Raw genomic sequence first — 25,525 nt, forward strand, 5'->3', positions numbered from 1 at the left:
AAATTTAATTCAATAATTGACAGGCAGCTTCACTATGCAAATTAGATGGCACGTTTTATTCTTCTTCAATTCTTTATTCTTTATGATTAAATTATTATTACTTTACAACTTTGAAACAAGTTGTATAATTATAATTATATATGTGTGATGTTTCTGCAAAACAACACAACCATGGCAAGCTAGCCACCTTCTTTTTCGGTTTACAACCCACCAACCCTTTACACCATAAACGATTACCATGCTACTCGCCAGTTTATATTTCTATGATCAAACCCCACGGCCACCACCTGAACCAGCATGAATTACCACTCGCACACAAATCCCATTTATTCGCTGCTGCGTGTTTCCCTTGAACATGCTTGTTCTAGTTCCGGTTTATTGCTCGAACTATCACATCACCAAACATTCATATATTACCGTTTTGGCTCGCTAATGATATTTTTGCGGCTATACTCACGTTCCTTCTGTTTCCTATTGAGAACAACCACCCAAGACCGCCACTTGCTGTTTATTTATGTCTGACCAAATAGCCATCAACTTCAATGCTGCTGCGTACTATCACACCCCCAGTTAGGGCCTGGGCAAAATGTGACTTAATATCAAACAAACCAACATATTATAATATACGAGAACAATACTAAATGATAAAATAAACTTTATTGAGTACGCAGCGGAATAAATGAAATGTCGTTACAATGATGGAAATAGCAATATAGTAAATGTTCAAATGACATAGTAATAAATGCGATATCTCTTGATCCTATGTCCAAGTAACATCACATAAGCAGTAGTTAAGTAACTTGATCAAACAGCACCTGAGACAAAACATGCTAAAGTGTCAACCAAAAAGGTTGAGTGAAGTTCATAGGTTTAACAAATGAGTTTGACCGTTGTTTTAGACCACAAGATTTAGTTTATAAAGTTGATCTCGCAGGGATCAAAAAGTTATGCCAATTCGTGATATTTAGACTAAACTTTCAAGTTTGCCCCAAAGACAAGTTGTGTATATACTTGTCGGTTTAAATTTCATTATTAAGTAATACAATGACTTGGTCAAATGTATCGGGGACGTTACTCCCGATAGGCCTACCCTCAATAATTAAGCATGCATTCAACGAGCAATTAAAAATATCACTGTAGGGACTTAGTCGGACATAGCCGGGTATAGCATAGTTTTAACAGTTGGCACTTGTGTCTAAATTGTAAAATGTAAAAGTAGCATGTGTCTCACCCCAATAAAAGTAAGTAAGTTGTGCACAATAAAGAGTGGGGCTATGAATTCACCTTAGTAAGTAGAGAGATGGATGGTTATTCCTTGGAATAGAAAGTTGGATGAGTGAGCAGAAAAGTCAACCTATTGACATTTAAGAGTAGTAAGTGTTTTGCCCATGTTTAAGTTTAAGTGTGTAAGTATAGTTTGTTTTACTAAGTTTCCATTCCTAGTAAGTTTCCACTTTTAGAAAGTTTCCATTTTTAGAAAGTTTTCTCATTTTAGAAAGTTTTTATTTTTAGTAAGTTAGTGTTGAACACTAGTGAGTTGTCCTTAATAAGTCTACCACCTATTAAGTGTGAAAGTAACTAAGTGTATGATCACTATAGTCGGGTTGATATTGTGGATCGTACCCAAACATCTATGCCACCGCCGAGTCACCAAGATGAACTATTGATACCGGTTGGCCCAGGATTTCTTGACCAAAATCTAAGTTTGGCATTCGTAATCCACAAGCGTCCCATAGTGGTACCGATGAACACCCTAGGCCTTAAGCAGCTTCGATGTTTAAGTAACTTCACGCTATCGTGAATGACTATTATAACCTTAAAAGTAGTAGTATAGTTTATGTGTTAATAATACTATAGTGTATAAATGTTAAATAATAGTATAGGTAATATTAGGGTTTCATTAATTAATTATGGTTTAATAATTAAAGTAGTATTTAATAATTAGGGTTTAATTAATGTCTAGGGTTTAATAATTAGGGTTAGGTTTAATGAATTAGGGTTTTAATAAATTAGTTTTTTAATTAATGTAGTATAGTTTAGGTGTAATTAGGGTTTAATATATATATATATATATATATATATATATATATATATATATATATATATATATATATATATATATATATATATATATATATATATATATATATATATATATATATGTATGTAACTCGTGTATATGTATATATATATATATATAATATATTTTTTTACATGTATATATATATGTATCGATTTGTATATGTATATATATAAGTTTATTTTGTTTCCTTAATTAACACAAACAAATCTCCTAATTGTTATCTAGGGTTTTGAAGATCAAACTTTCCTTTTCCTTTTTTTTTTCTTTTGGTCGACATACATATACATACATATTAATTTTTTATTCTTTCATGTATAGATCTAGGTGTGTTTATGTATATGTTTATGAATAAGTTTATAACATGAATATGAATTAAACAAAGATTAAAGTTTATGTAAATAAGTTAGGGTTTATGTTATACCTTTGAAGATTCGAAGATGATTAACGAAGAAAAGATGAACACGATGAAGATCGAAGATCAAAGCCTTTGAAGATTCGAAGAACACCTTGAAGATTCTTGAAGAACACGAAGAACGCGAAGAACACTTGAAGATCACTTGGAAATCCCTTGAAGGTGGTGGTGGATTTCGATGGTGATGGTTTCGGCTTTGAGCCGAAAATAGGGAGAGGGGGAGAGATTTTTGGGAGAGAATTGTTGTTGTGATTTGGTACAATGAAAAAGTTTAGGTTAGGCCTCTATTTATAGAAGTGCTAGGAAAATTCTAGAATTAGGGTTAGGGTTAGATTTACTTAGGGAACAAGTTAAACTTGGAGAGGGGGTAAAGAGTGTTGCTTGGGCCGAAATTTGGGAGGGTAAAAGGGTAATTTTGCCCCCTTAAAATCGGCTAGGGTTTATGGGGATTAGGGTTTAACTTTTTCACTTAAGTCCTTGTACTTTAATTTAGCTTAAATGGTTCCTTAATTATCCAAGTTTAATTATTTTAAGTACACAAGTTTTAAAGTTATTTATTTATTCACTAAAGTTAATAAGCTTATTATTTTTATCTTTTATTAACTTATTAATTATTACATAAAGTTAATTATTATAATTCTTAACAATCGTTAATTAAAGTTTAATTGTTAAGTTTAATTATATGGTTGGGCATTTAATAAGGAAAAGTATAGAATTGAAAAATGAGGGTCATTATAGTACCTCCCCGTTATTGAAAACTTCATCCCGAAGTTTTTAGGTAGATTCCTCGTTTGCATCAGCAGTTGAGAAGAGATGGGGATATTTCCGTTTCATGTGGTCTTTGCGTTCCCAGGTATATTCGGGGCCTCTACGCGAATTCCAACGGACTTTAACGATAGGTATGTTGCTTTTACGCGTTTGTTTGACCTCTCCTTCAATGATTTCTATAGGTTCTTCAACAAAGTGCATTTGCTCATCAATGCGGACATCATCCAAAGGAATAACCAGTGTGTCATCAGCAAGACAACGTTTAAGATTCGAGACATGAAACATATCATGTACTTGACTGAGTTCAGTAGGTAGTTCTAAGAAGTATGCCACGGGACCGACTTTTTAAGTGATTGTGAAAGGTCCAATATATCGTGGACTGAGTTTACTTCGTTTACCGAAGCGGACAACACCTTTCCAAGGGGATACCTTCAACATGACTTTATCTCCAACTTGGTATTCGATGTCTTTTCGTTTCTTATCGGCATAGCTTTTTTGTCGGCTACGGGCAGTTTCTAAACGTTGCATAATCTGAACGATCTTTTCGGTAGTTTTGTGAATGATTTCAGGACCAGTTAAGTGTCTGTCCTCGAGTTCGTCCCAACACAAAGGGGATCTACATTTCCGTCCGTATAAAGCTTCAAAAGGTACAGCTTTAATACTAGAAAATTAAAGAAGACGATTACAAGAGTTAAAATAAATTAAATTCCAAATAATTCAAAAACGAACAGATATAACAATGGTTAGAGGCGTTGTGTTTAACCGAGAGGTCTCGGGTTCGAGTCTGGTATGAGGCATTATTTTTTTTAAAGGCCTTTACTTTGAGGTAGTATTCTCTTATTATTATTATTATTGTTATTATTATTATTATTATTATTATTATTATTATTATTATTATTATTATTATTATTATTATTATTATTATTATTATTATTATTATTATTATTGTTATTATTATTGTTATTGTTATTGTTATTATTATTAGTATTATAACTATTATTATTATTATTATTATTATTATTATTATTATTATTATTATTATTATTATTATTATTATTATTATTATTATTATTATTATTATTATTATTATTATTATTATTATTAAGTATTAAGTATTATTATCTTTATTATCATCATTATTATCATTATAAGTATTGTTATTAGTAATAACATTATTATTATCATTATTAGTATTGTTATTATTAAAAATTATTATTTTTACGACTATATTATTATTATTATTATTATCATTTTTACTACTAGTATCATTATTATTATTATTACAACTATATTATTATTAAAAGAATCATTTTTAGTAAAGTTATCATTTTTATTAAAGTTATTATTAAAATTTTCATTTTAAAAATTAACATTTTATTTTTACTATTATTACTATCATTATTATTATTATCCTTAATCTAATATTATTACAAGTATTAATTTAACAAATAAATTATCTCTATATAAAAATATATTTAATACCCATAAGTTAACTATATTAATACCTTTACTTATTTACAATATATAAAATGAATATATTTAATTATATAATGAAACCTATAAGTTATTAATATAAAAGTGTTATCACTAATAGATATATATATATATATATATATATATATATATATATATATATATATATATATATATATATATATATATATATATATATATATATATATATATATATATATATATATATATATATATATATATATATATATATATATATATATAAATTTGTTCGGATATAATTATATGTGTTAATATATATATAAATGATATAGGTTCGTGAATCCGAGGCCAACCTTGCATTGTTCAGTTCCGTCGTATGCATATTTTTACTACAAAATATCGTATCGTGAGTTTCATTTGCTCCCTTTTTAATTGCTTTTGCAATATATATTTTTGGGCTGAGAATACATGCGCTACTTTTATGTTTGACGAAATAGACATAAGTACTTAAAATATATTCTACGTTGAGTTGTACCACCTTGCATATCTTCCCTAATAGCTTGGTAACTAATATTTACATGTTGTAAGAACATGTAAACGCGAATCCTATTGATAGATCTATCGGGTTTGACCACCCCAACCGGGCTAGTCGCCCTAGTATCTTAAGCAGTTGCATAGTACTTCGTTTTTACTACACTTGGTACAGTGTAGGGAGATTTCATAATAAATGGAATATGCCACATTAATTGTTAAGTATGGTTACCGAAGCGCTCAACAACTTATAGATTACTTTTATACACTTGCGAGTGTACATATATTCATGAAACTGAAATCTTGTGGTCTATCAAAATTACGAATGTTATTGTTTATGATAAACCTATGAACTCACCAACCTTTTGGTTGACACTTTTAAGCATGTTTATTCTCAGGTATGAAAGAAATCTTCCGCTGTGCATTTGCTCATATTAAAGATATTACATGGATTCATTCATGGCATATTTAGGTCAGTACCTTGCAATGGGACCATATGTTATTGACTTCGTCCAGGTGGATTAGGATGGGTCATCACATTGCTACACCCAGAATCGCTCAATCATTCACAAGAGATTTGATAAGACACCGTATGAAGTTCTTTATGGTTGACGCCCGAACGTTAAATATTTTCGTATCTTTGGTTGTACATGCTACATTCTCAATGATTTCGACAACCTCAGAAAGTTTGATGCTCACGGCGATCAGTCCATATTTCTCGGTTATTCGTCAAACAAGGTTACTTATCGTGTTTATCACAAATGCTCAAAGATGATAAGGGAAAGCATCAATGTTAAGTTTGATGAATTAGCGGGAATGCCTTTTGAACAACTCGGTTCAAAACCCAATCCTAAAACGATAAAAAATTCTTCCGCACGTAACTCTAATTTTTCAAAAAAAAGTGTACCGACGGTCACAACAGTTGAATTGAATCTTTTGTTTGATACAATTTATCCACACCAACAGAATTCCACTATTAATGTGCCGGCGGATACACAAACTGAATCAATTTCTGAAGAAACTCCTTCCAGTTTCTTAGATGTAGATCTCACACCGACAAATACATCTGTTGAGACTTCATCTATTCTCCCAAATCAGGATGTTACACCTGATCCCACTCAAGAGACTTCTTTTCTGGATGTTACTCTTGATACTTCACCATAATCTTCAACAAGTGTTCACACTGAACCACTTATTCCAGGAACTCCAACGGAAGATCACGGATCAACTTCTTTGACTCATGATGATTCTCATAATGTTGTTCCTGATCCTCAACCACATCACACCCGAAGGACCAAAGATCATCCAATTGAATTGATTATTGGCAATGCTACAGATCCAGTTCGTACACGACGAGCTTCTCGCAATGTGTGTTTGTTTGCAGCTTTTCTAAGTAAGATCGAACCAACAATGGTTGCTCAAGCTCTCCAGGATCCGTATTGGGCAATTGCTATGCAGGAGGAGATCAGTCAATTTGATAGGTTAAAGGTTTGGCGGTTGGTTCCACGACTGGAGAACCAGAAACCTATTGGGGTTAAGTGGATATTCAAGAATAAGAAAGATTCTGATGGTATCGTGGTTCGAAACAAGGCACGTCTTGTGGCCAAAGGGTATCGACAACAAGAAGGACTTGACTACGATGAGACATTTTCTTCGGTTGCAAGAATCGAGGCTATTCGTATGTTTCTAGCCTATGCTTCTTTCATGAAGTTCACGGTCTACCAGATGGATGTCAAGATGGCATTTCTTAATGGAGATCTTCAAGAGGAGGTATACGTAGATCAACCTGAAGGCTTTGTTTGTAGTGACCCGAACTTTTCAATGTTTATATATATTAATTGAGATTGATATTTACATTATTAAATGTTTCCAACATGTTAAGCAATCAAACTTGTTAAGACTTGATTAATTGAAATATGTTTCATATAGACAATTGACCACCCAAGTTGACTGGTGATTCACGAACGTTAAAACTTGTAAAAACTATTTGATGACATATATATGGATATATATATAGTTAACATGATACTATGATAAGTAAATATATCATTAAGTATATTAACAATGAACTACATATGTAAAAACAAGACTACTAACTTAATGATTTTTAAACGAGACATATATGTAACGATTATCGTTGTAAAGACATTTAATGTATATATATCATATTAAGAGATATTCATACATGATAATATCATGATAATATAATAATTTAAAATCTCATTTGATATTATAAACATTGGGTTAACAACATTTAACAAGATCGTTAACCTAAAGGTTTCAAAACAACACTTACATGTAACGACTAACGATGACTTAACGACTCAGTTAAAATGTATATACATGTAGTGTTTTAATATGTATTAATACACTTTTGAAAGACTTCAATACACTTATCAAAATACTTCTACTTAACAAAAATGCTTACAATTACATCCTCGTTCAGTTTCATCAACAATTCTACTCGTATGCACCCGTATTCGTACTCGTACAATACACAGCTTTTAGATGTATGTACTATTGGTATATACACTCCAATGATCAGCTCTTAGCAGCCCATTTGAGTCACCTAACACATGTGGGAACCATCATTTGGCAACTAGCATGAAATATCTCATAAAATTACAAAAATATGAGTAATCATTCATGACTTATTTACATGAAAACAAAATTACATATCCTTTATATCTAATCCATACACCAACGACCAAAAACACCTACAAACACTTTCATTCTTCAATTTTCTTCATCTAATTGATCTCTCTCAAGTTCTATCTTCAAGTTCTAAGTGTTCTTCATAAATTCCAAAAGTTCTAGTTTCATAAAATCAAGAATACTTTCAAGTTTGCTAGCTCACTTCCAATCTTGTAAGGTGATCATCCAACCTCAAGAAATCTTTGTTTCTTACAGTAGGTTATCATTCTAATACAAGGTAATAATCATATTCAAACTTTGGTTCAATTTCTATAACTATAACAATCTTATTTCAAGTGATGATCTTACTTGAACTTGTTTTCGTGTCATGATTCTGCTTCAAGAACTTCGAGCCATCCAAGGATCCATTGAAGCTAGATCCATTTTTCTCTTTTCCAGTAGGTTTATCCAAGGAACTTAAGATAGTAATGATGTTCATAACATCATTCGATTCATACATATAAAGCTATCTTATTCGAAGGTTTAAACTTGTAATCACTAGAACATAGTTTAGTTAATTCTAAACTTGTTCGCAAACAAAAGTTAATCCTTCTAACTTGACTTTTAAAATCAACTAAACACATGTTCTATATCTATATGATATGCTAACTTAATGATTTAAAACCTGGAAACACGAAAAACACCGTAAAACCGGATTTACGCCGTCGTAGTAACACCGCGGGCTGTTTTGGGTTAGTTAATTAAAAACTATGATAAACTTTGATTTAAAAGTTGTTATTCTGAGAAAATGATTTTTATTATGAACATGAAACTATATCCAAAAATTATGGTTAAACTCAAAGTGGAAGTATGTTTTCTAAAATGGTCATCTAGACGTCGTTCTTTCGACTGAAATGACTACCTTTACAAAAATGACTTGTAACTTATTTTTCCGACTATAAATCTATACTTTTTCTGTTTAGATTCATAAAATAGAGTTCAATATGAAACCATAGCAATTTGATTCACTCAAAACGGATTTAAAATGAAGAAGTTATGGGTAAAACAAGATTGGATAATTTTTCTCATTTTAGCTACGTGAAAATTGGTAACAAATCTATTCCAACCATAACTTAATCAACTTGTATTGTATATTATGTAATCTTGAGATACCATAGACACGTATACAATATTTCGACCTATCATGTCGACACATCTATATATATTTCAGAACAACCATAGACACTCTATATGTGAATGTTGGAGTTAGCTATACAGGGTTGAGGTTGATTCCAAAATATATATAGTTTGAGTTGTGATCAATACTGAGATACGTATACACTGGGTCGTGGATTGATTCAAGATAATATTTATCGATTTATTTCTGTACATCTAACTGTGGACAACTAGTTGTAGGTTACTAACGAGGACAGCTGACTTAATAAACTTAAAACATCAAAATATATTAAAAGTGTTATAAATATATTTTGAACATACTTTGATATATATGTATATATTGTTATAGGTTCGTGAATCAACCAGTGGCCAAGTCTTACTTCCCGACGAAGTAAAAATCTGTGAAAGTGAGTTATAGTCCCACTTTTAAAATCTAATATTTTTGGGATGAGAATACATGCAGGTTTTATAAATGATTTACAAAATAGACACAAGTACGTGAAACTACATTCTATGGTTGAATTATCGAAATCGAATATGCCCCTTTTTATTAAGTCTGGTAATCTAAGAATTAGGGAACAGACACCCTAATTGACGCGAATCCTAAAGATAGATCTATTGGGCCTAACAAACCCCATCCAAAGTACCGGATGCTTTAGTACTTCGAAATTTATATCATATCCGAAGGGTGTCCCGGAATGATGGGGATATTCTTATATATGCATCTTGTTAATGTCGATTACCAGGTGTTCACCATATGAATGATTTTTATCTCTATGTATGGGATGTGTATTGAAATATGAAATCTTGTGGTCTATTGTTACGATTTGATATATATAGGTTAAACCTATAACTCACCAACATTTTTGTTGACGTTTAAAGCATGTTTATTCTCAGGTGAATACTAAGAGCTTCCGCTGTAGCATACTAAAATAAGGACAAGATTTGGAGTCCATGTTTGTATGATATTGTGTAAAAACTGCATTCCAGAAACTGATTTCGATGTAACATATTTGCATTGTAAACCATTATGTAATGGTCGTGTGTAAACAGGATAATTTAGATTATCATTATTTGATAATCTACGTAAAGCTTTTTAAACCTTTATTTATGAAATAAAGGTTATGGTTTGTTTTAAAAATGAATGCAGTCTTTGAAAAACGTCTCATATAGAGGTCAAAACCTCGCAACGACATCAATTAATATGGAACGTTTTTAATCAATAAGAACGGGACATTTCAGTTGGTATCCGAGCGTTGGTCTTAAAGAACCAGAATTTTGCATTAGTGTGTCTTATCGAGTTTGTTAGGATGCATTAGTGAGTCTGGACTTCGACCGTGTTTACTTGAAAAATGATTGCTTAACAAATTTTGTTGGAAACTATATATTTTTAACATGTGAATATTATGTGATATATTAATCTCTTAACGCGTTTGATATTATGTGATAGATGTCTACCTCTAGAACAAGTCCCATTGACTCACCTAATAATAATGAAGAGTCAAATGTAAATTGGAATGATTCGTGGACTGATTCACAAGTTCCCGAAGAGGAACCGGAAGAAGAGTCGGAACCGGAAGAAGAATCGGAACCGGAAGAAGAATCGGAACCGGATGAAGAAATAGAACCGGTGGGGGAAATAATAAAACGGTTAAGTAAAAGAAAATCCTCAACCAACCGACCAAGGTTAATTATGGTCAATGGTGTTTCCGCCAAGGAAGCAAAATATTGGTAGGATTACCAATTCTCCGATGAATCGGATTCCAACGAGAATTCCGATGATGTTATAGAAATTACCCCAACTGAATTTAAAAAGGCAAAAGAAAATAATAAGGGAAAGGGCATAAAAATAGAGAAATCTAATTCCAACCCCGATGAACTTTATATGTATCGTCAACCCCCGAAGTCCTTAAGTTGTAACAATGACCCGGGAACCTCTAAACCACCAGGTTTTTCTAAACCAATGTGGATCACGACGGCTCGTATTAGGGGAACATCATATATCCCTAGAAATTTGGCAAAACGAACCAAAACCGAAGAAGAAGAAACAAGCGAGTCGGAATAAGATAGTTGTATTCGTGTGGTGTAATATATGTAATATAGTGTGCTTATGCTTTATGATATATGTAAAAATTGCTTGTATTAATAAGTATTTTTTTTTATGAATCTAACTCTTGTCTATTTTACAGTATAAAAACACAAAATGGATAGACAACCCAATATTTTAAGAGACCTACCCGGAGACATGATTGATGAAATCTTGTCTAGAGTCGGTCAGAATTCTTCGGCACAACTATTTAAGGCGAGATCAGTTTGTAAGACATTCGAAGAACGTTCCAAGAATGCCTTGGTTTATAAAAGGCTTTCGTTCGGAAGATGGGGGATATCACATTGGGAAATCCATAAGTTACGATGTGTTTACTTTGGCGCATATATTGCGGGGAACCCAAATGCTATTTTACGTAATGGGTTAAGAAATTATTTTGACTCAATATATCCGAATATTGGACTTCGTGATTTAGAAAAAGCGGCTAACATGCAACATAAAGAAGCATGTTATGCTTACGGATTAGTAATGTTCGCTTCTCACCAAAGTGAGAACAAGAACATCGGGCTACAACTATTAAACAAAACGTTCCCACAAGTGACGGAGTCGGTAATTGGGGTAAGAAATGAGGTTTTTAGATTGTTACGGGACTGTTGGACATTACGTAACCCTCGTCCCTTTGACGACGTTACAACACGCTGTCTTATCAACGGCCATAACGGTTATGTTCCACAAGACCAAGGATGGGAAGTAATCCTAGTAAAAACCAGAATGCATGACTTGTTTCTGGACGTATGAATTACGTGTCTTTATTGCCTTTGCTGAACGACTTGTGTACTAGCTAGAATTATCTTCACAACCATCTTGTATCAAATTTATTGTGTGCTATATTTCATGCTATATGTAAAATAAGCGGTATTGTAAGTTTGTAAAATATTGTGTAAAAGTTTGAACGCGAAATATTATTATAATCAGTTTTTCATATAGAATTGTAGTAGTTGAATTGTATATTAGCTACTAAGTATGAACTTAACGGGTAGGTACTACCCGAATTTAAACTTATAAAACGCTAATATGAAGAAAAAGCTTTTATAAATGAGTTCATATTATGCTACGAAATACTATTAACTACTCTTAATATTCTGTATGATTAACTTGTTCCATTTAACTATTTTGAAGGAAATGGCACCAACTACTCGACACACCGTGAATATGAATGAAGAGGAATTCCGTACTTTCTTAGCTTCAAACATAGCCGCAGTACAGGCTGCACTACATACCAACAATAACCTTGGATCTAGCAGTACAGGAAATCGTGTAGGATGCACCTACAAAGAATTCACTGCCTGCAAACCTTTGGAATTTGATGGAACCGAAGGATCGATCGGATTGAAACGGTGGACCGAGAAGGTTGAATCGGTGTTTGCCATAAGTAAGTGTACTGAAGAGGACAAAGTGAAGTACGCTACGCATACCTTCACAGGTTCTGCGTTAACATGGTGGAATACCTATCTAGAGCAAGTGGGACAAGACGATGCGTACGCACTACCGTGGTCAGCATTCAAGCACTTGATGAACGAGAAGTACCGTCCCAGAACCGAGGTCAATAAGCTCAAGACATAACTTAGAGGGTTACGAACCCAAGGATTTGATATTACCACGTACGAAAGATGATTCACAGAATTGTGCCTATTGTGTCCGGGAGCATTCGAAGATGAGGAAGAGAAGATCGACGCGTTTGTGAAAGGATTACCGGAAAGAATCCAAGAAGATATAAGTTCACACGAGCCCGCCTCCATACAACAGGCATGTAGAATGGCTCACAAACTAGTGAACCAGATTGAAGAAAGAATTAAAGAACAGACTGCTGAAGAGGCCAATGTGAAGCAAGTCAAAAGAAAGTGGGAGGAAAACGGTGATAAGAATCACCAATACAACAACAACAGCAATTACAACAATAATCGCAACAATTATCCCAACAATCGCAACATCAATCGCAACTACAACAAACGGCCCAACAACAACAACAACAACAACAACAACTACAACAATCATCCTAACAACAATAATAACCGCAACAACAACAACAACAATCAGAAGCAGCTATGCCAAAGGTGTGAAAAGTATCACTCGGGGTTCTGCACCAAATTTTGCAACAAGTGTAAAAGAAACGGTCATAGCGCGGCGAAGTGTGAGGTCTACAGACCAGGGGTTAATAGAACGAAAAATGGCGGAGCAAGTAGTGTCGGAGCAAGTTATGCCAATGTAGTTTGTTATAAATGTGGAAAACCAGGCCACATTATTAGAAATTTCCCGAACCAGGAGAACACGAATGGACAAGGCCGCGGAAGAGTTTTCAATATTAATGCGGCAGAGGCACAGGAAGACCCGGAGCTTGTTACGGGTACGTTTCTTATTGACAATAAATCTGCTTACGTTTTATTTGATTCGGGTGCGGATAGAAGCTATATGAGTAGAGATTTTTGTGCTAAATTAAGTTGTCCATTGACGCCTTTGGATAGTAAATTTTTACTCGAATTAGCAAATGGTAAATTAATTTCAGCAGATAATATATGTCGGAATCGAGAAATTAAACTGGTTAGCGAAACATTTAAGATTGATTTGATACCAGTAGAGTTAGGGAGTTTTGATGTGATAATCGGTATGGACTGGTTGAAAGAATTGAAAGCAGAGATCGTCTGTTACAAAAATGCAATTCGCATTATACGAGAAAAAGGAAAACCCTTAATGGTGTACGGAGAAAAGGGCAACACGAAGCTACATCTTATTAGTAATTTGAAGGCACAAAAACTAATAAGAAAAGGTTGCTATGCTGTTCTAGCACACGTCGAGAAAGTACAAACTGAAGAAAAGAGCATCAATGATGTTCCCATTGCAAAAGAATTTCCTGATGTATTTCCGAAAGAATTACCGGGATTACCCCCACATCGATCCGTTGAATTTCAAATAGATCTTGTACCAGGAGCTGCACCATTAGCTCGTGCTCCTTACAAACTCGCACCCAGTGAGATGAAAGAACTACAAAGCCAATTACAAGAACTTTTAGAGCGTGGTTTCATTCGACCAAGCACATCACCGTGGGGAGCTCCTGTTTTGTTTGTCAAGAAGAAAGATGGTACATTCAGGTTGTGTATCGACTACCGAGAGTTGAACAAACTTACCATCAAGAACCGCTACCCACTACCGAGAATCGATGACTTATTTGACCAACTACAAGGCTCGTCTGTTTATTCAAAGATTGACTTACGTTCCGGGTATCATCAAATGCGGGTGAAAGAAGATGATATTCCAAAGACTGCTTTCAGAACACGTTACGGTCATTACGAGTTTATGGTCATGCCGTTTGGTTTAACTAATGCACCAGCTGTGTTCATGGACCTTATGAACCGAGTGTGTGGACCATACCTTGACAAGTTTGTCATTGTTTTCATTGATGACATACTTATTTACTCAAAGAATGACCAAGAACACGGTGAACATTTGAGAAAGGTGTTAGAAGTATTGAGGAAGGAAGAATTGTACGCTAAGTTTTCAAAGTGTGCATTTTGGTTGGAAGAAGTTCAATTCCTCGGTCACATAGTGAACAAAGAAGGTATTAAGGTGGATCCGGCAAAGATAGAAACTGTTGAAAAGTGGGAAACCCCGAAAACTCCGAAACACATACGCCAGTTTTTAGGACTAGTTGGTTACTACAGAAGGTTCATCCAAGACTTTTCCAGAATAGCAAAACCCTTGACTGCATTAACGCATAAAGGGAAGAAATTTGAATGGAATGATAAACAAGAGAAAGCGTTTCAGTTATTGAAGAAAAAGCTAACTACGGCACCTATATTGTCATTGCCTGAAGGGAATGATGATTTTGTGATTTATTGTGATGCATCAAAGCAAGGTCTCGGTTGTGTATTAATGCAACGAACGAAGGTGATTGCTTATGCGTCTAGACAATTGAAGATTCACGAACAAAATTATACGACGCATGATTTGGAATTAGGCGCGGTTGTTTTTGCATTAAAGACTTGGAGGCACTACTTATATGGGGTCAAAAGTATTATATATACCGACCACAAAAGTCTTCAACACATATTTAATCAGAAACAACTGAATATGAGGCAGCGTAGGTGGATTGAATTATTGAATGATTACGACTTTGAGATTCGTTACCACCCGGGGAAGGCAAATGTGGTAGCCGATGCCTTGAGCAGGAAGGACAGAGAACCCATTCGAGTAAAATCTATGAATATAATGATTCATAATAACATTACTACTCAAATAAAGGAGGCGCAACAAGGAGTTTTAAAAGAGGGAAATTTAAAGGATGAAATACCCAAAGGATCGGAGAAGCATCTTAATATTCGGGAAGACGGAACCCGGTATAGGGCTGAAAGGATTTGGGTACCAAAATTTGGAGATATGAGAGAAATGGTACTTAGAGAAGCTCATAAAACCAGATACTCAATACATCCTGGAACGGGGAAGATGTACAAGGATCTCAAGAAACATTTTTGGTGGCCGGGTATGAAAGCCGATGTTGCTAAATACGTAGGAGAATGTTTGACGTGTTCTAAGGTCAAAGTTGAGCATCAGAAACCATCAGGTCTACTTCAACAACCCGAAATCCCGGAATGGAAATGGGAAAACATTACCATGGATTTCATCACTAAATTGCCAAAGACTGCAAGTGGTTTTGATACTATTTGGGTAATAGTTGATCGTCTCACCAAATCAGCACACTTCCTACCAATAAGAGAAGATGACAAGATGGAGAAGTTAGCACGACTGTATTTGAAGGAAGTCGTCTCCAGACATGGAATACCAATCTCTATTATCTCTGATAGGGATGGCAGATTTATTTCAAGATTCTGGCAGACATTACAGCAAGCATTAGGAACTCATCTAGACATGAGTACTGCCTATCATCCACAAACTGATGGGCAGAGTGAAAGGACGATACAAACGCTTGAAGACATGCTATAAGCATGTGTTATTGATTTCGGAAACAGTTGGGATCGACATCTACCGTTAGCAGAATTTTCCTACAACAACAGCTACCATTCAAGCATTGAGATGGCGCCGTTTGAAGCACTTTATGGTAGAAAGTGCAGGTCTCCGATTTGTTGGAGTGAAGTGGGGGATAGACAGATTACGGGTCCGGAGATTATACAAGAAACTACCAAGAAGATCATCCAAATTCAACAACGGTTAAAAACCGCCCAAAGTCGACAAAAGAGCTACGCTGACATTAAAAGAAAAGATATAGAATTTGAAATTGGAGAGATGGTCATGCTTAAAGTTGCACCTTGGAAAGGCGTTGTTCGATTTGGTAAACGAGGGAAATTAAATCCAAGGTATATTGGACCATTCAAGATTATTGATCGTGTCGGACCAGTAGCTTACCGACTAGAGTTACCTCAACAACTCGCGGCTGTACATAACACTTTCCACGTCTCGAATTTGAAGAAATGTTTTGCTAAAGAAGATCTCACTATTCCGTTAGATGAAATCCAAATCAACGAAAAACTTTAATTCATCGAAGAACCCGTCGAAATAATGGATCGTGAGGTTAAAAGACTTAAGCAAAACAAGATACCAATTGTTAAGGTTCGATGGAATGCTCGTAGAGGACCCGAGTTCACCTGGGAGCGTGAAGATCAGATGAAGAAGAAATACCCGAATCTATTTCCAGAAGATTCGTCAACACCTTCAACAGCTTAAAATTTCGGGACGAAATTTATTTAACGGGTAGGTACTGTAGTGACCCGAACTTTTCCATGTTTATATATATTAATTGAGATTGATATTTACATGATTAAATGTTTCCAACATGTTAAGCAATCAAACTTGTTAAGACTTGATTAATTGAAATATGTTTCATATAGACAATTGACCACCCAAGTTGACTGGTGATTCACGAACGTTAAAACTTGTAAAAACTATATGATGACATATATATGGATATATATATAGTTAACATGATACTATGATAAGTAAATATATCATTAAGTATATTAACAATGAACTACATATGTAAAAACAAGACTACTAACTTAATGATTTTTAAACGAGACATATATGTAACGATTATCGTTGTAAAGACATTTAATGTATATATATCATATTAAGAGATATTCATACATGATAATATCATGATAATATAATAATTTAAAATCTCATTTGATATTATAAACATTGGGTTAACAACATTTAACAAGATCGTTAACCTAAAGGTTTCAAAACAACACTTACATGTAACGACTAACGATGACTTAACGACTCAGTTAAAATGTATATACATGTAGTGTTTTAATATGTATTTATACACTTTTTAAAGACTTCAATACACTTATCAAAATACTTCTACTTAACAAAAATGCTTACAATTACATCCTCGTTCAGTTTCATCAACAATTCTACTCGTATGCACCCGTATTCGTACTCGTACAATACACAGCTTTTAGATGTATGTACTATTGGTATATACACTCCAATGATCAGCTCTTAGCAGCCCATGTGAGTCACCTAACACATGTGGGAACCATCATTTGGCAACTAGCATGAAATATCTCATAAAATTACAAAAATATGAGTAATCATTCATGACTTATTTACATGAAAACAAAATTACATATCCTTTATATCTAATCCATACACCAACGACCAAAAACACCTACAAACAATTTCATTCTTCAATTTTCTTCATCTAATTGATCTCTCTCAAGTTCTATCTTCAAGTTCTAAGTGTTCTTCATAAATTCCAAAAGTTCTAGTTTCATAAAATCAAGAATACTTTCAAGTTTGCTAGCTCACTTCCAATCTTGTATGGTGATCATACAACCTCAAGAAATCTTTGTTTCTTACAGTAGGTTATCATTCTAATACAAGGTAATAATCATATTCAAACTTTGGTTCAATTTCTATAACTATAACAATCTTATTTCAAGTGATGATCTTACTTGAACTTGTTTTCGTGTCATGATTCTGCTTCAAGAACTTCGAGCCATCCAAGGATCCATTGAAGCTAGATCCATTTTTCTCTTTCCAGTAGGTTTATCCAAGGAACTTAAGGTAGTAATGATGTTCATAACATCATTCGATTCATACATATAAAGCTATCTTATTCGAAGGTTTAAACTTGTAATCACTAGAACATAGTTTAGTTAATTCTAAACTTGTTCGCAAACAAAAGTTAATCCTTCTAACTTTACTTTTAAAATCAACTAAACACATGTTCTATATCTATATGATATGCTAACTTAATGATTTAAAACCTGGAAACACAAAAAACACCGTAAAACCGGATTTACGCCGTCGTAGTAACACCGCGGGCTGTTTTGGGTTAGTTAATTAAAAACTATGATAAACTTTGATTTAAAAGTTGTTATTCTGAGAAAATGATTTTTATTATGAACATGAAACTATATCCAAAAATTATGGTTAAACTCAAAGTGGAAGTATGTTTTCTAAAATGGTCATCTAGACGTCGTTCTTTCGACTGAAATGACTACCTTTACAAAAATGACTTGTAACTTATATTTCCGACTATAAACCTATACTTTTTCTGTTTAGATTCATAAAATAGAGTTCAATATGAAACCATAGCAATTTGATTCACTCAAAACGGATTTAAAATGAAGAAGTTATGGGTAAAACAAGATTGGATAATTTTTCTCATTTTAGCTACGTGAAAATTGGTAACAAATCTATTCCAACCATAACTTAATCAACTTGTATTGTATATTATGTAATCTTGAGATACCATAGACACGTATACAATGTTTCGACCTATCATGTCGACACATCTATATATATTTCAGAACAACCATAGACACTCTATATGTGAATGTTGGAGTTAGCTATACAGGGTTGAGGTTGATTCCAAAATATATATAGTTTGAGTTGTGATCAATACTGAGATACGTATACACTGGGTCGTGGATTGATTCAAGATAATATTTATCGATTTATTTCTGTACATCTAACTGTGGACAACTAGTTGTAGGTTACTAACGAGGACAGTTGACTTAATAAACTTAAAACATCAAAATATATTAAAAGTGTTATAAATATATTTTGAACATACTTTGATATATATGTATATATTGTTATAGGTTCGTGAATCAACCAGTGGCCAAGTCTTACTTCCCGACGAAGTAAAAATCTGTGAAAGTGAGTTATAGTCCCACTTTTAAAATCTAATATTTTTGGGATGAGAATACATGCAGGTTTTATAAATGATTTACAAAATAGACACAAGTACGTGAAACTACATTCTATGGTTGAATTATCGAAATCGAATATGCCCCTTTTTATTAAGTCTGGTAATCTAAGAATTAGGGAACAGACACCCTAATTGACGCGAATCCTAAAGATAGATCTATTGGGCCTAACAAACCCCATCCAAAGTACCGGATGCTTTAGTACTTCGAAATTTATATCATATCCGAAGGGTGTCCCGGAATGATGGGGATATTCTTATATATGCATCTTGTTAATGTCGGTTACCAGGTGTTCACCATATGAATGATTTTTATCTCTATGTATGGGATGTGTATTGAAATATGAAATCTTGTGGTCTATTGTTACGATTTGATATATATAGGTTAAACCTATAACTCACCAACATTTTTGTTGACGTTTAAAGCATGTTTATTCTCAGGTGAATACTAAGAGCTTCCGCTGTAGCATACTAAAATAAGGACAAGATTTGGAGTCCATGTTTGTATGATATTGTGTAAAAACTGCATTCCAGAAACTGATTTCGATGTAACATATTTGTATTGTAAACCATTATGTAATGGTCGTGTGTAAACAGGATATTTTAGATTATCATTATTTGATAATCTACGTAAAGCTTTTTAAACCTTTATTTATGAAATAAAGGTTATGGTTTGTTTTAAAAATGAATGCAGTCTTTGAAAAACATCTCATATAGAGGTCAAAACCTCGCAACGACATCAATTAATATGGAACATTTTTAATCAATAAGAACGGGACATTTCATTGTTGACCCAGCTCATCCCAACCACGTTTACTACCCAGCTCATCCCAACCACGTTTATAGATCTTTCTTTCTTACTATATTCCCCTGCCCCCTATATTCAATTAAAAGACTAGAAAACCTCTCTTGTGCGTCTACGTACCCGTCTTACCAATACTGATTAGCTTAAGACTTAAAATCTTAGTTAGATAACATCTATTGTATTGTCTATCAACATTCGCTAAAAGCCTTACTTTCAACTCGGCCTCCCGGTCTGTATATCTGAGTTCGAATTAAATAGTCTCGGTGGCTTTGTACGGGTTGAAACAAGCACCACGTGCTTGGTATGAGACTCTCACAAAGTACTTGCTGGACAATGGATTCTCCAGAGGAACCATAGACACAACGCTCTTCATACGTAAAACCCGAGGTCACTTACTTTTGGTTCAAATTTACGTTGATGATATTATATTTGGTTCTTCATCCCTTGCTCTCTGCAAAGAATTTGGTGACCTTATGGCCAACAAATTTGAGATGAGCATGCTACACAAGCTCAGTTTCTTCTTGGGGTTACAAGTCAAACAATTAGAAAACGGTATTTTTCTTAAGTCAAACTAATACATTAACGATATGTTAAAACGTTTTAAAATGCAAGACTTAAAGACAATGTTAACCCCAATGAGAACTTTGCTTACTGCTGATGAAGATGGGGAACCCTTTGATATTACCTTGTATCGTTGCATGGTAGGCTCATTAATGTACCTTACTGCTAGTAGGCCAGACATTACTCTTCCGGTAACTGTTTGTGCACGCTTTCAGTCAAATTCCAAGAAATCCCATTCAAAAGCAGTGGTTAGAATCTTCCAATACCTCAAAGGTACACCTAACCTTGGAATTTGGTATCCTCATGGATCTGATTTCCACCTTACCACATACACGGATGCTAACCATGGTGGTTGCCATGTTGATCGCAAAAGCACATCTGGATCACTTCAGATGTTGGGGAATAGGTTAGTCAATTGGTCATCCAAGAAATAGAACTATGTTTCTCTATAAACTGCTGAGTCTGAGTACATTGATGTAGCTCACTGTTGTTCACAAGTTCTGTAGATGCAAACCCAACTTATAGACTACGGCTTTCATATTACCAAGACCCGGATCTATTATGATTCTCAAAGGGCCATAGCTATCACTAGTAACTAGGTTCAACACTCTAAGACTAAACACATTGACATTAGATACCACTTTATCAAAGATCATGTAGAAAAGGAGGACATCGAACTATACTTCGTGCCTACGAAAGTACAATTAGCTGATATGTTTACAAAGCCCTTAGATGAGGCTAGATTAAAATTCTTAATTCAGCAAATTGGAATGGTTGAACATAATGCCTCTTAGTACTCTAGATCATTGTTAGGGTTAGTGTGTTTAGGGGGCGTTTCTTAATTTGAGGGCGAGTTTCATGCTTGATAGGTTAGTGTTTAAGGGGGAGCTTTAGTGTAGACAACTTAGGCATTCTAGATACGATCCTTCAAGACTACTCTGATAGGTTGCCTTAGTTTGTTTCTACACTTAGGGAGATTTCCATTTCTTTACATTCATTTTGTTCCTGGGATATGCTCTTAATTAGTTATGTTAGGGGGAGGTAACTAATTCATGACCCGTTTTGATCCAAAGGGGAGCATATGTTTGTTTACAATTTTTGTGGGACATCAAAATGATGATTTACTTATGTATATCACATTTTGAGGGGGAGAAAAGAAGGAAAATTGGTTCAACAAGTGAAAACAAAAACATTTTTGTTTAAAATTTATTAAAATTTTCACTAAGGCTTGTATACACTTCAGTATACAACCCGGACAACACTTGGTATCACTGAAATTTTGTACAACTTGTGTTTTTAATTTGAATAAGTACAAAATTTCATTTTTTGAAAAATTATAAAAATCGAAAACATTTAAAACCCAAAAAGATTTGGATTTTAATAAGAGTTTATCATTTAAACTCAACCTCCGAATCTGACAAAACCCCAGATTCGGAAGTTCCCAAAAGTTCAAGATTCGGACTTTCAAATTATTCAGAAAAATAAAGGTTAATATTGAGATTAAAAGGTCAAAAAGTCAAACGGGTAACAGATTCGGAAGGCCTTCAATTTCATTTTTAAAAACTTAATTGGGCCTTAGTAATCAGATTCGGAAGGCCCAAGTCCAATTCAGATTCGTTTATAAATAGGAAAGTCAAAAGGTCAAAACCTTCACTTTTACATTTGACCCTGCGATTCTGAAGTGAACCTGCGAATCCGATATACCTGCGAATCTATTAACTCAAAACCTTCAAAACTTGGTAAATCTCACTTTTAATTCATGTTTTAATCAGAAATCATAACAATAAATCAGATTAAATGACAATTTCATAGATCCAACACTTATAGCTCTTTAATTTGAGCTTGCGAATCTGTTCAATCTTGCGAATCGGCATGATTGAAACAGATCTGCTAAATCAAGTGATTAGAGATTGAAATTATTCCATGAATAACATAGATCTATGATATAATTGAAGTTATTTGCTCGATTAGACTGTTATTTGATTGTTAGGACTCGGATTAGAGACTTGAGAATCTATCTCCGAATCTCATCTCCGAAATAGAGATTCGGAAGGATTCAAAAGAGGTTTAACATGTTTGAATACTTAATATGAACTGGTCTAACATGTCTGAATGATCTTATGTCTTTGAATGAGTGAATACATGAGTTTTTGAAACCTGCGAATCTGTGTTACTTGCGAATATGATCTAACCTGCGAATCTGGTTAAACTTGAGAAGCTGAGATGATTTAACCTGCGAATCTGAATGCTATGAAAGTTGTTATGATTGATTGAATGTTTTAGATGCTTAAGTAATCATTTATTTCAAATTTTAACATGAAAATGGAACCTCCGAATCTGAAGTGATACTTAGAAAATTTCTAAGTGTTTGAAAATTTTCAAAACAACTCAAATTTAAGGGTTTCATTCTTTGAATGTTATGTGATGTATTTGCATGATTACTTTAACATCCGAATCTGCATTTCATAGGTTCCGAATCTACTTTATTTTGTGATTACATTATACGCTAAACATCTTAATGCTATGCTTAAATTTACAAACAATTGCATGATTATTTTGTTTACAATGGTCAAATGCAAGTTGTTAGATTCTATGGCTAGTGTTGTGCATGCTTAAATGTTTACATACTTGAAATTTGTTTTAATTACATGAAATAAAATGGGTATATAAACTTGGATAATCAAAAACAAAAGGTTTGAAAAGGCTGATAAGATTGAATGACATATTTATCATTAACTTTTCATGGTCTTCAATTCTTATATTACAGCAATCATGTCTCAAAACAACTACTTCATCACATCTGCAACACCCTAGCCAAAGTTATGTAAAGAAGTTCAAGGAAGTTGTGGAATGAAATAGTTATTTCTCTCTCTACAAGCTTCCTACATTCACATCTTCATAGATTCTCCATCAATTATACGATATTCATCCCTATTATACTCTACATTTGGTATCAGAGCCACCCCTTCATCGAAACGAAGGAGATCCTAGTGAATGCGATGAATGTTTACCTTATCCTCGAACCCGAACACACACATCTTCAAACCTTCATCATGAAGATATTCATATCTTCATATGAATCTTCATATCTTTATCCGGAAAAAATTCGAATCTTCATCCAAAATTTTTTCGTCCGACTCTCACCTATCCGAATCCGTATCCATCCAAATCTACATATTCGGATCTCAAATTTGGACTTCACCAAAACACATAAAAATCATTCAAAAATACAAATTCATAATTCACAACAACCTACTGTTCGAAACATATGAAGATCACAATCACAGAATTCAATTACATCTACTGTTCATTCCTATATTCATAACATCAACTTAAAATTCATATAACACCCTTGCCTGAAGATTACTGGTTGTCCATTATGGAGAGGCATCAGATCTGGGGATATCTTAACATGACTATTCCTATGTCTCTTGAGAGTCTTCATCTCTGGTACAGCTCCATAAAGTTTATTGAAGAAACACAACCTACAGCTGCTGTTCCCCACGGGATTCCGGCTCACTTCTCATTCAGGATAAAAGGAGTACCGGAGAGACAAAGCATCACAAAGGCTGACTTTAGAGAGTTCTTTGGACTTCCTGAAGTTCGGAATCCAGAAGCTCTTCCTTCCAAAACAGAGATGCTTACCTCTGTCTACCAGCTGGGATATGATGGAGATCAACAACTTGCTACCAGCAAATTTCAAAAGAAGCATCTTCATGCTCGGTGGTATATTTTGTATTCCATCATCAACAGGTGCTTGTTGATGACGCCAAGAGGATCTGATGGTATTACTGAGACCATGCTAAGGCTATTATATGCCTTTGTTCATCAACAAAGGGTGGACTTTGGAAACCTCGTCTGGGAGTTGGTGCAACAACAAGTGGAGAAGCCTAAGAGCACCAAATACATTCCTTGTGAGAGATTACTATGTTTATTTGTGCATGTTGTTCGTGAACGTTGCAGGAATTCTAACTTGCAGGTACCGGAGATTCATCACATGCCGATGGTGGTGTTCTCTGAGGTCAAGATGAACAACCCAACAACACCCAACAACACCCAACACCGAACATACTGGAAGAATTCATCCATGGCTGTTGGCCGTTGTTGCTCCAGATGATACTAGGATAGATAGATACTACACCGAAGTAGGTCTACCTCCTCCGGTTCGAGGTTAGCAACAACCAACTGTACCAGCCTCGCAACCAGCCTCGGAGGTCATAGAACCCTCTAGAATCTTACCTGGACCATCCTCGTCTCAACCTGTAGGTGTCCTTAAAAGGACTAGGTCACTTAGATCAACACAACCTGTGAGGATCAGAGTACCTATTCCAACTAGGTCCCAACCTACTGAACCAATAATAGAAGAAGAAGATGAGGAAACAGAAGACGATACGCCAACACCTGAATCATCTCCATAACCTTTAAGAAAGAAGAAGAAGACAACTTATAACCCTGATGAGGTGATTCAGACCCCACCAACCCGAAGAACCAGTGCTAGGCTTTCGACGCCCAAACCACAAACCTCGACTTACAAACTTCATGATTCGGATACTGACCTAGAGCCAAGTAGGTCACCATCACCTATATCCGTTTTTGATCCAATAATAAACGTAAGTCCTACTCTAACTGTGGGCCAAAGTTCTAAAAGCACAGGTGGTAAAAAGACCAAAGAGCCCACCCTGTGAAGACCCGTCCTAATCCATCCGGACGAAATCCATATCGATTATAAACGATTCACAACAGTTGATTACATCGCGAGGTATTTGACCTCTATATGACACATTTTACAAACATTGCATTCAATTTTAAAAGACATTCTT

At 34.3% G+C, this 25,525-nt stretch overlaps 1 protein-coding gene across 1 annotated transcript; it reads left to right on the plus strand.

Annotated features, from left to right (window-relative positions):
• Positions 1-6,659: 6,659 nt before the first annotated feature.
• LOC139887660 (uncharacterized mitochondrial protein AtMg00820-like) lies at positions 6,660-23,559 on the plus strand. Its single transcript, XM_071870730.1, has 2 exons — positions 6,660-7,019; positions 23,473-23,559. Exons 1-2 carry the CDS (start codon positions 6,660-6,662, stop codon positions 23,557-23,559), a joined length of 447 nt encoding a protein of 148 aa, XP_071726831.1.
• The last annotated feature ends 1,966 nt before the right edge of the window (positions 23,560-25,525 follow it).

This window comes from Rutidosis leptorrhynchoides, chromosome 2, assembly GCF_046630445.1.
Source record: "Rutidosis leptorrhynchoides isolate AG116_Rl617_1_P2 chromosome 2, CSIRO_AGI_Rlap_v1, whole genome shotgun sequence".
Classification (NCBI taxonomy): Eukaryota; Viridiplantae; Streptophyta; class Magnoliopsida; order Asterales; family Asteraceae; genus Rutidosis; species Rutidosis leptorrhynchoides.